Source organism: Podarcis raffonei, chromosome 8 (assembly GCF_027172205.1).
Source record: "Podarcis raffonei isolate rPodRaf1 chromosome 8, rPodRaf1.pri, whole genome shotgun sequence".
Taxonomy (NCBI): domain Eukaryota; kingdom Metazoa; phylum Chordata; class Lepidosauria; order Squamata; family Lacertidae; genus Podarcis; species Podarcis raffonei.
The window spans coordinates 87790495-87807717 of NC_070609.1; the positions used below are offsets into that span (position 1 = coordinate 87790495).

A 17223-nucleotide genomic window follows, 5' to 3' on the forward strand; every position below is an offset into this window, starting at 1 on the left:
TGTTAGCCGCTTTGAGACTCCTTCGGGTAGTGATAAAGCGGCATATCAAATCCAAACTCTTCTTCTTCTTCTCACTCCAGGGGTCCTAATCCGAGCAAGCTGATCCAGCAGCTGCTAACTCTGCGACCAGATCAGCAGCTGAACATCTTCAACACGCTAAAGGCCCACCTGGTGGACAAGGGCATGCTGGCTGGCTCTGAGGATGCGTAGGCGCCTGTGTCGTCAGGATGGGACTGAGCATGGGCAAGCCCCTCACCCCCCAGAGGAAACCCTCTCCCAGCTTGCCTGATTTAGGACAATAACCAAGCCTCATGTCTCTCACTTCCTTTTCCATATAAAAGGTTTGCATTTGTGCATTTTTAAAAAGAAATGTATCTATATCTCTGTGGCGGTGGTTTGGAGCAAACAGAGGGGAGCTTTTAGCTGGGAAGGAACGGTGGCCCGGAAGGAGGCGCTCGGCTGATGGTTTTGGAAGGTGGTTTTACCCCTCAGATCTGCCCGGTGGTTTTTCTTATTCCCAGATGTGTATAGAAAGTTGTGCAAGGCTCGTTCTACTCTCAGAGCAGCGGTGCTTTTGTAGCGGGGAGAGGGAAGAGACAGGGAAGAGTGCCAAATAGTGTGGGTTAAAAAAAGAAAGAAGGCAGGCGTGTTGAATCAAAATTACCTGGATTATGCACTCCTGTTCCACCATCCTGGCTTCCTTATCCGTGAGATGGATCCGGTGCTGCGTATTGCATTTGGCAAACGCCCAGGTTCCTAAGTCCAGTGAAGTGAGCAGTTTTCCCCAATCTGCGCCCCCGTTCACCACACAAACATCCAACAATTTGGTGGCGCAGAGAGCCATCCTTAGTGCCATGTGTATAAATGTTGAGTGGGTTTTCACAGAGATGGGTTGGAGATCCTGCCCACCCCCAGGCCAGCCAAGAAAATTGGGATCCAGGGGCCCTTTGCTCACAGAAGCAGCTTGAGAGTCAGGAAGACGCAAGGACAGTGATGCCAAATGTCCTAAGTGGCGCTTCTGCAAGCGGGGGGGGGGCAAGGCCTGCCACCCTGCCCTGGAAACAGCTGCCCTTGTCTCGTTTCCGTGCAGGGAAAATCCCTGCCAGCAGGAGAAGGCGCTTCCTCTTCTAACCCAGTTTCCTGCGCAGAAATGGATGCATGTTGCTCCCTGTCCTTGTGGCGTCGCCATATTTCTTGCATTGCTGGTGGAAAAGGATGCAAAGTTCACTTGCTGCTGAGCTGTTCTTGATAAGCAGGGGGGCATTTATCTTTATGTTCCTGAAGCAGAGCCAACCATTTGCAACAAAAAAAATTGGAAGACCATGAAGGCAAATGCATTTTTTTAGGTTTTATTTTCACAAATCCTACTGAACATTTTTTTGTTTTTTTTCTGCTTCTTTTTTTAAGCCTTCCTTCATTTTGGAGGAGAAGTACCTGAATAGATGGATATTGAGGCAGGACACCTGGCCTCCTGGGAACTTTAAGGGGTTGTAAAGGAGCAGAGTCTGGCCTGGGTGCCGTGCCATTGCATTGTCCAGCTCATGCAGCTGTTTTAGTCCCTGCTGTTGTGAGGCTCCTGTTTGTCTTCTGCCCCCTCAAACGCTCCCCCTGGAGTCCTCATTCCCAAGTCACTGGTCCCACTTTCAGTTGCAGAAAGGGACTCTCATGACTGAAAGCTCATGCATAAAAAAGGCATTATCAGGACACAGAAGGTGAGAGGGTGAGGCTAAAGATTCTGTTCGTTTTCCATATGAAGGCGTGTGTGTGTGTGTGTGTGTTGGAGTTTATTTGAGGGTTTATTTGTTTTGGGTTTTGTTGGAGGAAATTTCAACCACGTTGAGCCCCCATCACAGCCTGAAGTGGTCCAGCCTTAATTCAGATTTACGCATGCTTTGAGATCTGGGCCTGAGTCACTGAGCAGCTGCTAGCTTTGGTGTAATACCACGCAAGTGTCTCTTGACGTGGTTCCACTTCAAGGTCAGCCTTGACCGTCTGTGCTGTCACTTCCTCTGTGACAAAAGAGAGTGTGTGAGGAGCACTTTGTAGTAGGCTGATTAGCTTTTTCTTCTTTTTTTAAGGTGTATTTTTGAGAGCTGCTCACTTATACTGTTTTGCTGCCTCTTCTGGTATATTCCCTCATCCCATCTGCCCCAAACGCTCTCGGGTTCGGAGTCCAGGCATCTGAAACCACACGGTGGGAGAAGCTTATTGAGTTGAGGGGGCGTTGCAGGGAAAGATTTTTGCCCCATTCTTCCTTTTCCTCTGCTGTCAATACGCACCCCCTCCCCAAAGGAAACAGTCTTTATTGCTGATCTAACAATGGCCTTTTAACCACAGCTGACCCCTAAATTGGACATGCCTGCCATTTTGATGGGAAGTTTTGGGTTTTGATACCTAAAAAAGGGCAAGTGTGTGTGTGTGTGTGTTTGTTTGTGTGAACTTACTCAGTGTTTTGACCTTGGGGAAAGCAGGACAGAAGCAGAATGGGTATGTGGGGCAACGACTGGCCACACAACAATAATTAATTAATAAAATTGGGGAAGGGGGTTCAAGGGAGATCTCTGTTTCATTGAAATGTCATTGACATTTCCTGATTCCAGCTAAATTCAGCTACTTGTCTGGTGGCCACAATCCCTTGCATCCTGCCTCCGAAAGGGAACTGGAAAAGAACAGTGTATCCTAGACCTATATGGATTGCTTCTCATTTCAGTTCATTTCAGGTACTGGGTGGGTTCAGTGTCCCAGCGCATGAGTGACATGCTGGACACCCCTGCAGTCTACAGATCCTTGCAAGAGCCAGTCTTGGGTATAAGTCAAACAAAGTGCTGGCATTTCTGTTGCAAAGGCACCAAAGGAGCACCCCTGAGAACTGGCACTCATTTAAAGTTACCCAGAACAGGGAGGATTCACATACTGGTTTTAGTCATCAGATGACAACATTATGGACGGTTTTCTGTTCGATACCTTTTTTGTTTTGTTTTTAAAGTTTTCTCTTTCGGGGAGTTCAAAGAGGTCTGTAACCCAGCCATATTAGAAAAGGGCTGCTCAGGGATGCAGAACATTAACACAGAAACAGCCAGTTCCTCCGAGGGGCTGAAGTGTAAGTGGGAGAGAGTCTCTCCTGCCCAAAGGGAAGGCTGTGGGTCTTACTTCAGTTGCACACAGGTAGCAAAGGCCTGGCACCTGGTAAGGGGAGCAGCAGGTCACAAAAGGCAGTTTGGTATGCAGTGGAGTTGCTTAAGAGGTCGTTAGTGGTGTGGGTGTATTTGCTGGTGAAAAAACCCTGAGTTGGCCTGGAGTTGAGCAGGATTAAATTGGGGCGCCATAGCTATTACTCAGAGGAGTGTGTGCTCCAGATTCTAGGCCTAGTCAGGCCAAAGTGTGTCCTTTTCCCTGGTAGGCTGGCCTTATTACCTGACACATGGCGCACGCACACACCCAGGTGGAGCTGGAGGTGTGTTGTGCGTCACACCTGAGCCAGGTGACCTTGGCCCACCTCCCCACAATCCTGGTGGTAGCTAGGCCCTGCACAACTCTCACGGGGTGGGGAAGGTGGATCCAGAGGGGTTGTGTGAGGAGGCTGGATTTCACAGGGGTTGGAGCTGGCCCAAGTCCAGATTCTGCATTCTTTGGGGCTGAACTCAGTCAGGAGAGAGACACCGACACAAAGCAGTGTCTCTGGAGTGGGAGCTGGGCCCTCACTTGCGAGGCGGTTGTGATGCTTTGAGTGGGGATCTGGAAGGCCGGCTGAGTGGAGTTGGGGACAGAAGAACTGGGGAACACTGGTCAACTCCCTCTCCCCCCAATTAAAAGACCCTTTGCTCAACTGGTTCTGGTTGCTTAGCAGAAGTATGAGATTTAACGTTTCAGGAGCTCGAAGGCTGACGTCCTCATAACTCCCCTTTGTTATATCAAAGATGGGGTACCGGGGCATATATTTTGGGGTGCTCTGCCACTTGTATCTGCGCCTTGCCCCGCTTGCTAGCAAGGGCTCCCAGAAGGAATCCTTAACTGCCTCTAGACAACAGACTTCCCAAGCATCAGACTCTTAGCCAACCCTTTCCAACCTTTCTCAGTCCCTCCCTCCCCAATTCTTTCTGCTAACAGCTCTGTATGTTTGGAGGGGTAGCTTAGGTTGACAGAAAAGTCCCGCATTCACAATATCTAAAGCTGGCAATACAACCATTGTGCTCATCGGCATGTCTGTGTCAACGAGAACTTGTGAACCCCTTTGATGCCTCTGTGACATCTTTCTCCACTCACAGACTCCCCCCTCCTGTTTTTCTTCTTCTGATGCGGATGTGCTTATCCCTTCCACAAATCTTCTGCTTTATTTCTCTGTGCTTTTGTCTTTTACAGGGGGAATGTTGGTGGTCGGTTTCTTTTTGGGTTTCGTTTTCTTGCAGACACTTGTAGGCTTGCCTCTGTTACTTTTTGGTTCATTTGACTGTCAGAATGTGAAATATTATATAAAGGTATTTTATCCTATTTATATACGGTAATATTGTTAAATAAAAATGTATCTAAACGGTTTGTGTGCGTGTGCGTGCAGTTATTTACGCCAAGCAGAAGGGTTCCTTTTATTCTATCCTATTTTTTGTTTTTATTTTATTTTGCGTTTTCAAAAACAGGAACAGAGAGCATATTTAACCCCCTCCCCTCCCCCATCCCACTTACAACTTTGTACCAAATACAGCAATAATAATAATAATAATAATAATAATAATAATAATAATAATAATAATAATTTTATATCCTGCCCTCCCCAGCCAAAGCCAGGCTCAGAGAGGCTAACAACAGTAAAAATAACACAGTTTCTATAAAATCACAATCAATTAGTTGAAATACATTCTAAAATCAATTCATTCTAAAATCAATTCATATATACTATATGATTGCCTGTCACTATACATATACTATATGACTGACTGTCACTATATTAAATGCCTGTTAAGATGCAATTGTACTGTACAACAGCAGGTGGTTGTGCTGGTCGGGGGCGCAGTTGGGGAGTCCAAAATGTCTGGGGAGGCTGACCTCATGGAACACTGTCTGTGAGAGTCCCATGGACTGCAAGAAGATCAAACCTATGCATTCTGAAGGAAATCAGCCCTGAGTGCTCACTGGAAGGACAGATCCTGAAGCTGAGGCTCCAGTACTTTGGCCACCTCATGAGAAGAGAAGACTCCCTGGAGAAGACCCTGATGTTGGGAAAGATTGAAGGCACAAGGAGAAGGGGGCGACAGAGGACGAGATGGTGGGACAGTGTTTTCGAGGTTACCAGCATGAGTTTGACCAAACTGCGGGAGGCAGTGGAAGACAGGAGTGCCTGGCGTGCTCTGGTCCATGGGGTCACGAGGAGGCATACACGACTAAACAGCAACAAATTTTTGACATTATTTTTTAGGGGGGGAAACTAGTCTTATACACGGAAAGATACGGTATATAAAATTTTTTATTGGTTTTACATAATTTTACACATTTTAACTTTAGCCATTTCAGACATTAAACTAAAAGGTTCATTCAAACCTTTGGACCTCTATGGGTTCCGTGTTTAAAATAAAGTATTCTTTATCTTTTACCCTTATCCATCTGTTATATATCCACAGTTACCATACTTGATTCCACATTACAAGTGTCATTACATCCCTGCCAAAGGTTTAACCATTTAAAGTGGTCTTTTAAATATATGGAAAATTTACTCCAGTCTTTTAGGAATACTTGATCTTCCTGGTTTCTGACCTTCCCCCTCAGTTTCGCCATCCCTGCATACTCCATCAGTTTAGTTTTCCATTCTTTTGTTGGTACTTCTTCATCTCTGGGCTAGAAGCCTTCTCGCTGCCATCGTTCCATACATAAAAAGTACTTTATCTTCTCTTGGTAGCTCTTTACCTATTATACCTAGTAGAAAGGCTTCTGGTTTTTTAACAAATGTATTTTTAAACATTTTCTTTAGTTCATTAAATACCATTTCCCAGACAGCCTTTACCAATGTACATGTCCACCACATATGGTAAAGAGTACCCTCCTTCCCTTTACATTTCCAACACAAATTGGAACTAGTTTTATACATTTTCGCAGTTTCAGTTGGTGTTGGATACCAATGACACATCATTTTCATATCATTTTCCTTCAACGAACAGCACGCAGTAAACTTTATGTCCTCTTTCCATAACTTTTCCCAAGATGAAAGTTGTATATTATAACCAAAATCTCTAGCCCAGTGTATCATCACTGCCTTAATTTCTTCATCCTTTTTATACCCTTCCAAAAGCAATTTGTACGTTTTTGATAATACAAATTTGTAGCATTGTTCACAATCTGGTCTAAAGGTGACGCCACGCACGCGGCATGTTGCCAGATGTTTCCCACAATCATGAGCTGAGTTGCACGCACAAAACCCTTAATACTTTCTGGTTGTAATCTCCCCCCCCCCAGGGCCAAATATAGGTTTGATGAGGCCCTAAGTTACTGAAGGTAATGGGGTCCTTTATATGTCTCGCTGTCCTTTGTCAACAACAAATTGCCACTGTTTTTTGTGTTGAATATATGCTATATAGTAATTTATGGACCTAATAGGTATCTAAAGCCATTTGTACATGCAGAATGTAGGTACCCTATATATAGAAATGAGCAAACCAGTGATATTTTAGGGAGCACGCTAGCAGGCGGGGCCCATTACTTACATCATAGGAGCCTAAAGGTAAAGGACCCCTGACAGTTAAGTCCAGTCGCGGACAACTCTGGGGTTGTGGCACTCATTTGTTTATAGGCAGAGGGAGCTGGCGTTTGTCCGCAGACAGTTTTTCCGGGTCATGTGGCCAGCATAACTAAGCCGCTTCTGGCGAAACCAGAGCAGCGCATGGAAATGCTGTTTACCTTCCTGCCGGAGCGGTACCTATTTATCTACTTGTACTTTTTGGCGTGCTTTTGAATTGCTAGGTTGGCAGGAGCTGGGACTGAGCAATGGGAGCTCACCCCATCGCAGGGATTCAAACCGCCAACCTTCTGATCAGCAAGCCCTAGGCTCTGTGGTTTAGACCACAGCGCCACCCGCGTCCCCTCATAGGAGCCTACACAACACAAAACGCTGTATGTAGGTTTTATTTGTTTTTTATCTTATATATTGGAACTGTACATCCAGGTTTTTTTTCCTTTAAATTTTTTGGGGGCCCTCAAGAGAGAGGGGGCCCTAAGCTATAGCTTGTTTAGCTTATACGTAAATCTGACACTTCCCACCCCCCAGCGCATGAGTGATGTACAAGCTGCAGCCCCCACTTCCTCAAATGCACTAACACAGCAGCGCCCATGCAGCTCCATGAACCAAGCCTGCAAACTGTTTCAGGGTGTGTGCATGTGCCGGTCTTACTCCACGTTTGCACGTTAGTAGGGAGCTAAATGGAGCTCAGGTGCTCTCCAAAGTCCTTGGAGGGATGGGGGGGTGCAGGTTGGAAATAAACTGATATTTGCATTGCACCTGGAAATTGAAGAGACTGAACTGGAAAATAAAAAAAGAGAAGTCCTTTGGGTTTCTCACAGAAGATCACAGGAAGTTGTTGGCAAACCAGCGTCAACCGAGACTTTTTCTTCTTTCAAGTAAGCCCAGAAGGAAATTAAATATATATATAGCACGCACACACAATCTGTGGAGGAAATTCAGACCCGCAGTTCAGACACAGTTGGGCAAACCTTCCCGCCGCTGGAATTGGGATGTCTCTGAAGCTGCCACGGAATTGGGATCTCAACCTGAAGATGGACATGTCTAAAATAGGTAGGGCTGTTTTTTCTTGACTACATTTCTAGATGGTCCTCCCTCATTTTGTCCTCTCAACGACCTTGCGAGGGAGGCCAGGCTGAGACAGAATGACTGGCCCAAGGTCACCCAATGAGCTTCCTGGCTGAATGGGGATTTGAACCCAGATTTCTCTGGCCCTTGCCCAACGCTCTTACTGCTCTTGTTTCCTTAATCTCTTGCGTGTATCAAGGGCTGCTTGGGTTTCGTGAGAACTTGGAAGTGAAGCTCCCCCTTTTAGCCAGAGGCAGGCTTCCTGCTGTCTACAAACCTCTGCACAGCATTTCCCCCAGGCCATTTTGGGCCCAGGGGCCACGTCTACAAAAAGATTTCCAGATTAGCTTACCTCCTTATCTCAGACATGTTGCTTTTCTTCTCTACGCATCTTATGATCTGATGCAGTGTCAGCGTTTCAGATTTTAGTTCTTTTTTTATATATAAAAAGGAGGAAGCTGGATTTTTCACCCTTTTGATTCTGCAAATGAGCAGGCGGTGATCACTTGAGGGGATGAAGTTTCTGTGCTCTGAAGTTCTGTCCTCCTCTTTGAGGTCTTCCCCCCAAACTTTGCCACTCCATGCTCAACTACATCATGTCATTATTCCTCAGTTGCACCTGTCTTTCTGGCCACCTCACAGCTTCTGAACAGAGGGAGCAAATGTTTGTCCCCAGGGCCTCTGTGAATATAGGGACCCCGGGCAGAAGGATTAACCACAGCAGTTCTGCAAGAGAAAAATATTTGCATGTCTGCTGGTATCCCCTGAGGGAAGGGAGAAGATCTTGCAGCAGAAACGTCCTAAAGGACATACTTTTCTCTCTTGCTTCTCCCTGGTCTCTCTCTCACACAGGTGGGGCTCTAGGTCCTCATAATCCTGTGAAAGCAGCCGCCCCATGTCCCATCTGTCCTCAGCGCCTGACACTCTCAGATCTGCTGCTTCTGTGAGTTGAAAAGCAAGACCTGCTGCAACTGCCTGTAGCCATGGCGGCGGCAGGCCATATTTGGGGCTGGTCTACCTGTGTCCTGTGCTCTTTCCAAGGTGGAAGAAGGTGCCAACTCCTCGGGGCCAAGGGAGCTTTTGTCCCCCCAATAAAATATTTTAGGGGGCTGTCCACACAAGTTGATGGGCATTGCCATTAAAATGGTGTGTGTGCACCATGTCATGTGATTGATTATGTGGGGTGGGGCTTTGTTGTTGTTGTTGTTGTTTAGTCGTTTAGTTGTGTCCGACTCTTCGTGACCCCATGGACCAGAGCACGCCAAGCCCTCCTGTCTTCCACTGCCTCCCGCAGTTTGGTCAAACTCATGCTGGTAGCTTTGAGGACACTATCCAACCATCTCGTCCTCTGTCGTCCCCTTCTCCTTGTGCCCTCCATCTTTCCCAGTATCAGGGTCTTTTCCAGGGAGTCTTCTCTTCTCATGAGGTGGCCAAAGTATTGGAGCCTCAGCTTCACGATCTGTCTTTCCAGTGGGCACTCAGGGCTGATTTCCTTCAGAATGGAGAGGTTTGATCTTCTTGCAGTCCATGGGCCTCTCAAGAGTCTCCTCCAGCACCATAATTCAAAAGCATCAATTCTTTGGCGATCAGCCTTCTTTATGGTCCAGCTCTCACTTCCGGGGTGGGGCTTACCTGCCCCCAATATTTTATTCAAGTTGGCACCCTGAGAGTGAGTCTTACCTTTCCTACCTGCTTTGCACAAACTGTTTCTTTTTGGGGGTGGGCACACTGTGGAGCAAAACATTCTTCTGCATTAGTGCTGCCAAACCTTTTTCTGCCATTCTGTATAAGTTTCTAAATGTGACCAAACCCTTTGTTACTTGAAGTGTGTCCCCCAAAGCACAGGAGATGCACGAAGGGTGATGCTATAGGAGCAGGGTGTGCAAAACGAGTAAGTCCGGCTCCTCCTCCTAACGCTGCAATCAATAAACCCACGTCAGCTGTGCTAAATCCAGGGGCACTTTATTCTGAGTAATGGCACCAACCGTCGTGCCATTTAGCACGTTCTCTCTGCTTCTCTTGACGCGGAGAAGGTCATCACGAAATAAACTGAGAAAAGGTTTCACAAAATAGCAGATGTTTCCAGCACTAAGGTTTTTTGCTGGGCACCTTGAAAACATGAAGCGCTGCTTCTTCCTGCTTGTGTTTTGAGAGCCTGCGACAGGAAGCACCCGGAAATGGCATGCAGCCGACATTTCGTGCCTGAGCCGTTATTTTCAGTGTGCAGAAAATGCCATCAAGACATGTGCAGGTTACCTGCAGTTTCCTCTCAAGCTGAAATATGAGGTGCACATTTTGCAACTCTATGAACTTGCTCTTATATCTGCAAGTTATCCGGCTTGTATCTAAGCATCTGTTGCAAGCCTATTTGCATTCATTCCTCCATTGTTTTCACTATCAGTTCTTGGGGGGCTGGGGGGGTATCAAAGCAGTCTAGAAGGCAGCCCACAGGTTGAGATTTCCTGCTGCACAAAGAACCACTGTATTAGGATGGCAAAACAAACTCTGCAAATTTGTAGAAATGGCAAAATTGACAGCAATTATTAGAGGTCGCTCAAATCAGAGAATAATCAAAAAGTGGGATGGAGTGAAGGAATACATGAAAAAATATTGTTCCAGAATTGAAATATTAATAGATAATGTATAAAACGTGCAGGGGTAAGCAAGAAAATAACAATAGAAATAACTGAATAATTATTAAATTATAACAACACAATAAGATAGAAGAAATAAAATATTGAGATCACACATGGGTGAAGGGGAGTGGGGGGCATGTGGGAATCTATAATATTATTTATAAAATAAATTTCTTAACTGCGATGTATTTACATATAGCAAAGGGAAGCCTAGAGTAATGGTGTATATTTTAATTTAGGTAATCTATGTAATAGACTTATGTTGGAAAACAAATATGGATTTTGAATTTGAAAAAAGAAGAAAAAAAGGATGGTAAAAATGGTAAAATGGTCTTCGTGGGCCACATCGGCCCAAGGGCCACACATTGCCTACCCCTGTGCTAGAGTGCAGACTTCAGAGAGGCACAGTTACTGACATTTGAGTGGCACAGTTTTATACAGATTAGTTTTTGTTATATCCTATAAATTTCGGATACTTTGTTTTTATTTTATATTTTGAAAGCTCTGACTTATAAAATAATAATAATAATAATAATAATAATAATAATAATAATAATAATAATATTTTATTTATATCCCGCCCTCCCCAGCCAAAGCCGGGCTCAGAGCGGCTAACAACAGTAAAAATAGCACAGTTTACATAAAATCACAGTCAATTAATTGAAATGCATTCTAAAATCAATTCAGAATCAAATTAATGGCGACCATTGGGCTAGAGTTCTATGAGGATTGCCAAAGGAGGGGGTCAGACTGTGCCTTGGCCAAAGGCCTGGTGGAGCAGCTCTGTCTTGCAGGCCCTGCAGAAAGATGTCAAGTCCCACAGGGCCCTAGTCTCTTGTGACAGAGCGTTCCACCAGATCGGGGCCACAGCCGAAAAAGCCCTGGCTCTGGTTGAAGCCAGCCTAACCTCCCTGTGGCCTGGGACCTCCAAGATGTTTTATATTTGAAGACCGTAAGGTCCTCCATGGGACATACCAGGAGAGGCGGTCCCATAGGTACAAGGGTCCTAGGCCATATAGGACTTTAAAGGTTAAAACCAGCACCTTGAACCTGATCCTGTACTCCACCGGGAGCCAGTGCAACTGGTATAGCACTGGGTGAATATGATCACATGGTGAGGACCCTGTAAGGAGTTTCGCCGCCGCATTCTGCACCCGCTGGAGTTTCTGGGTCAGTCTCAAGGGCAGCTCCACCTAGAGCGAGTTACAATAATCCAGTCTGGAGGTGACCGTCGCATGGATCACAGTGGCTAGGTCAGGGTGAGAGAGGTAAGGAGCCAACTGCTTAGCTTGGCGGAGAGGAAAAAATGCCGCCTTTGTTATAGCTGCAATCTGCACCACCATAGAAATTACTTGGAATGCTGGAAGATTCAAGAAAGCCCTTGATAGCTCAACTATAGAACTTGCTCCCATAGGACCAACCTAAATGGCTTTAAAAGATGAATTCCTGGAGGGGAAGTCTATTGATGGCTCTGCTCTGCCTTTACAGTCAGAGGCTTTTGAATACCAGTTGCTCTGAACCTCACAGGAGAGGAGAGTTGCCCTTGCGCTTGAATCCTGCTTTTGGGTTTGCAACAGGCCACTGTGAAAACAAGATGCTGGATTAAATGGGCCGTTGGCCTGATCCAGCAGGCTTTCCTTACGTTCTTGAAAACAACAACAGCCCTTTTTGCTGCAATATTTTCCACACACCCCCTTGCAGTCGTTTGTGCTTCTGGGAAATAAAGAGTGTTTTCTCCAGCAGAGGAAACAGCTTCAAACCTCTGGGAGGTTTAGATCAGAAAATGGTTCTTCTCCGGAAGGTTTCTTTTCTTGAAAGGAAATAGTGGGAGACCCGATTATGGATCTCTGATGTCTTGCCTCGATTGGGGCTTTGTGAGACAGAGCAACGAAGCTTCACAAAAGCTGGGCGGCTCATCCTCTCGTCGTCTGTTCTTCCTGCAGCTTTTTCAGCCAAAAGGCTGATCATGACAAAGGCAATGAACTTCAAATGCCGAGGATCAGAGGAAGGAGACAATACGTTAATTCCATCTTACTTGATAAGACAAAAAATGAGCTTACAAAAGAAACACACAAAAAAAAATTTTTTCCTTCCAGTAGCACCTTAAAGACCAACTAAGTTAGTTCCTTCCTTGAGAACACTTCAATCTCCCAGGACATTCTATACAAGATCTCAAAGTAGCTGTTTTACTACAAAGGAATTTCAGAAATAGACTGGAAAGAGAAGCTGCTGAATTGCAACTCATTACCAAACTTAAAACCATGGAGAGACCTGGTCTGAACAAAGACATTGGATTCTTATCTCATTATACATGACAAAGCCATTCTTCACCTTCTCACCCCTTGCTTTTTCCTGTAAGACCTATTGCAGTCGTTAAGAGTCGTCAACAGGCTCATCACAGCTATCTGCCAATCAGCCATTCCCACCACCCTTCTGAGTAATACCCCTCCCCACCTTCTCACTATATAGAAGGATCTGGCAACTTCTGTTTCAGTGTATCTGAAGAAGTGTGCATGCACACGAAAGCTCATACCAAGAACTAACTTAGTTGGTCTTTAAAGTGCTACTGGAAGGAAAAAAAAATTTGTTTTGTTTTGACTATGGCAGACCAACACGGCTACCTATCTGTAAAAGAAACACAGAGTGCAAATGAGTCAAAGCAGGCCAAAGGTGCCTGCGTCTCACTTTCCCTCTCCTGCCTCCGTTATCACAGTTGTGTGTGTGGTTGATCAATGACTCAACAAGCATTTGGACTGTTTGGAAACTTCACTTGCAGCTCAGATGCCATTTCTGGACATCGGAAGCTGCCCCATATGAAGTCTGATCCGTGGCGCTTCCAGGCAGCCTCCCCCAACTGCATACTCTTCAAAAAGCTTGGGACTACGACTCTCTTCAGATCCAGCATCCTAAAGTTGAGCTGGCTGGGGCTGATGGGAGTTGTAGTTCAAATCAACATCACCATCATTTCATCATCTATACCCCGCCCATCTGGCTGGGTTTCCCCAGGCACTCTGGGCAGCTCCCAGCACAGAAAAATGTTTTTTTTTTAAGAAAAGAAAAGAGTCAACAACATCCCCAAGAACATCAGTGAGCTTACAGGGAACCAGGCAGAGGGCCTTCTTGGTAGTGGCGCCCTCCCTTCAGATGTGAAGGAAATAAGCAGCTATCTTATCTTTAAAAGACATCTGAAGGCAGCCCTCTTTAGGGAAGTTTTTAATATTTAATGCTGTATTGTTTTTAACACTCGATTGGGAGCCGCCCAGAGTGGCTGGGGAAACTCAGCCAGATGGGCGGGGTATAAATAATAAATTATTATTATTATTATTATTATTATTATTATTATTATTATTATTATTATTATTTATTGCCTGAAGCATCAGGCCAATGGCCCATCTAGTCCAACATCCGGTTCTCATGGTGCGCAACCAGATGCCCCAAATGGGGAAACCCGCAAGCAGAATTTGAGCACAACAGCCTTCTCCCCTCCTGTGGTTTACACTCAGGGGCGTAGCAAGGGGTGCGATGGGGACGGTCTGCGCTGGGTGTCCCCACTGAGGGGGTGACAAAATGGTGGGCGGCACTCACCGTGGGGCCTGCAGCGTGCCGGAGCCACATGTATCGGGAGCCCACAGGCTCCATGATGTCCGCCTGCTGCTTCCCCCCTCCCCCAGCTATAGTGCGGCTGAGGCCCTGACCCCCGGGGCATGCCTCATCCCTAAGGGCACCATGCCACGCCCCACGCCCTGTCCTGTCCCTATGGGCACCGCGCACCCCATCCCACCCCTCCCTAAGGGCGCCGTGCATCCTGTTCCTATGGGTGCTGTGTACCCTGCCCCTATGGGTGGTTCTCCCCACCCCTGGGCGCGCCACCCCAGGTGCCCAAGAGGCTTCCTCTGCCACTGTTTCCAGCAACTGGTATTCAGAAGCTTGGCTGCCTTGAACTGTGAAGGAAGAACATGGCCTTTGTGGCTTGGAGCCCTTGATAGCCCTCTCCTCCATGAATTTGCTTGGGTTTTCTGGTGAGAAATGTTAGGTACTGAAGTTCTTACCCTGGGCCAGCAGGGGGATACTGTAGATAGTTATGCAAATAAGGGATCGAAAGTGATGTTCAGTGATTGGATAGTTTTAGAAAGTTGTTACAGTTACGTTGTACTGGAGCTCTATATAAGCAGGCTGACTGAACCCTTCAGTTCAGTTCAGTTCTGTTCTGGCCTGTGAATAAACAAGAGCTGTTTGAAGAATCGCTGTGTCGTCTGATATGTTCACCCACGACTTAACAAGAAAGGAGCTTTTGAATTCTCTGCCTTGCTTGCTGGGCAAGGCCTGTTCAACACTCGGACTTTAGAAGGCAAGGAGATTCTCTCTCATTCTTGCACCCGCCTCACCACAGGGGCAGCTCCAAGGGTTTAGGTATACAGTGGTACCTCGGGTTAAGAACTTAATTTGTTCCGGAGGCCCATTCTTAACCTGAAACTGTTCTTAACCTGAAGCACCACTTTAGCTAATAGGGCCTCCTGCTGCCGCCACGCGATTTCTGTTCTCACCCTGAAGCAAAGTTCTTAACCTGAGGTATTGAGGAGCAATGGATCCAAACTACAAGAAAGAAGATTCCACCTAAACATTAGGAAGAACTTCCTGACAGTAAGAGCTGTTCGACAGTGGAATTTGCTGCCAAGGAGTGTGGTGGAGTCTTGAAGCAGAGGCTTGACAACCATATGTCAGGAGTGCTCTGATGGTGTTTCCTGCTTGGCAGGGGGTTGGACTCGATGGCCCTTGTGGTCTCTTCCAACTCTATGTTTCTATGATTCTATGATTCTACTATTTCTGGGTTAGCGGAGTCTGTAACCTGAAGCATCTGTAACCCGAAGTACCACTGTACACACTTTCCATGTATACACAGAACCCTTGTTGGAACAGAACACCTGTGTAAAGATGCGTTTGCACTGCGTTGAATTCACATCTTACCCACAACCTGATCCACAAGCCTCCAGCAGAGGGAGCTCATTAGCTAATAATGATACTTAACCTTTACAGAGCTGGAGAGAGTTTTATGCATTACCTGGTGACAACAGCCCTGTAGAGCAGGTCAGGCCCCGTATTGCAAGTACTGAACGTGAGCAAGAGCCCACATGACCTGGGCAGTTGAGTCTGCCTAGTTTCTGGCTCACCTCTCAGGAGCTTCAGAGTCACACTCAAATCAGTTTCATTTCCACTTTGCACCTTATTGCATGGCTGCTGTGTTTCTGCTGAAGCAAATATTTGAATGGCCTAATTTAGCCCTTGACACTTTGGGGAGGAGCCTTAGCCTGATAGGGCTGTTGCTGTTGTTGCCTTGGCTTCAACAGCATCTCCTGCTAAGGGATTTGGGGCAGCAAACTTGAGGAATGAATGGCCTGAATGCGGGGCCAGATTTAGGTCTGATGAGGCCCTAAGCTCCTGAAGGTAATGAGGCCCTTTATATGTCCAGCTGTCCTTTGTCAACAACAAATTGTCACTGTTGTTTGTGTTGAATATATGCTGTTTGACATTTTCATCCCCCAAAAGTTTTTGATTTGAGTTTCTTCTGAAATGAGGCTGCGTCTTAATGTTGTATTTTATTCTTGTTTTTAAGTTGTATTCTATTTACTGTATTTTTTGCTCTATAAGACTCACTTTTTCCCTCCTAAAAAGTAAGGGGAAATGTGTGTGCTTCTTATGGAGCGAATGCAGGCTGCGCAGCAATCCCTCTTGCTGTTCTGGCTTCTGAGATTCAGAATATTTTTTTCCTTGTTTTCCTCCTCCAAAAACTAAGTGCGTCTTATAGAGCAAAAAATACAGTAATTGTTTTTATACCTGGTGTTAGCCACCCTGAGCCAGGTCTTGGCTGGGGAGGGCAGGGTATAAATAAAATTTATTATTATTATTATTATTATTATTATTATTATTATGTAATTTATGGACCTAATAGGTACCTAAAGCAATTTTATTTGTTTTTTATCTTATATTTTGGAAATGTACATTGTGTTTTTTTCCCTTTAATTTTTTTGGGGCCCCCCCAAGAGAGTGGGGCGCTAAGCTATAGCTTGTTTAGCTTCTATGTAAATCTGGCACTGCCTGGGTGGAGATCCAGATAACACAACAGAAATATAAAAAACTGTATGGCATGGAGAAAGTGGATAGAGAAAGGTCCCCACTCCACCCCATTTCCCATAGGAGGCTGTCATGGCCACCAGCCAAGATGGCTTTAAAAAGTTGTTGGCATCCGTCTGTCTCAAGAGACAATGGAGTGCACCTCCGGGGATTAAGTTAAACTGCTTTGTTGGACGCTACAACCAAGTGACGCTACAACCTTGATGGCAGAAAGTGAGGAGGAATTAAAGAACCTTTTAATGAGGGTGAAAGAGGAGAGCGCAAAATATGGTCTGAAGCTCAACATCAAAAAAACGAAGATCATGGCCACTGGTCCCATCACCTTCTGGCAAATAGAAGGGGAAGAAATGGAGGCAGTGAGAGATTTTACTTTCTTGGGCTCCATGATCACTGCAGATGGTGACAGCAGCCACAAAATTAAAAGACGCCTGCTTCTTGGGAGAAGGGCAATGACAGGCCTAGATAGCATCTTGAGAAGTAGAGACGTCACCTTGACAACAAAGGTCCGTATAGTTAAAGCTATGGTTTTCCCAGTAGTGATGTATGGAAGTGAGAGCTGGACCATAAAGAAGGCTGATCGCCGAAGAATTGATGCTTTTGAATTATGGTGCTGGAGAAGACTCTTGAGAGTCCCATGGACTGCAAGAAGATCAAACGCATCCATTCTTAAGG

General features: G+C 45.8%; 2 protein-coding genes across 2 annotated transcripts in view; both read left to right on the plus strand.

Annotated features, from left to right (window-relative positions):
• Positions 1–616, plus strand: part of CDS2 (CDP-diacylglycerol synthase 2) — a 42364-nt gene extending 41748 nt beyond the window's left edge. The window contains exon 13 of the mRNA XM_053401353.1: positions 81–616. Within this exon, the coding sequence (XP_053257328.1) occupies positions 81–210 (130 nt within the window). The 3' untranslated portion in view covers positions 211–616. The remainder of the gene's footprint in view (positions 1–80) is intronic.
• Positions 617–7286: 6670 nt separating this feature from the next.
• ARHGAP25 (Rho GTPase activating protein 25) overlaps positions 7287–17223 on the plus strand; it is a 30064-nt gene continuing 20127 nt past the window's right edge. The window contains exon 1 of the mRNA XM_053401356.1: positions 7287–7771. Within this exon, the coding sequence (XP_053257331.1) occupies positions 7711–7771 (61 nt within the window). The 5' untranslated portion in view covers positions 7287–7710. The remainder of the gene's footprint in view (positions 7772–17223) is intronic.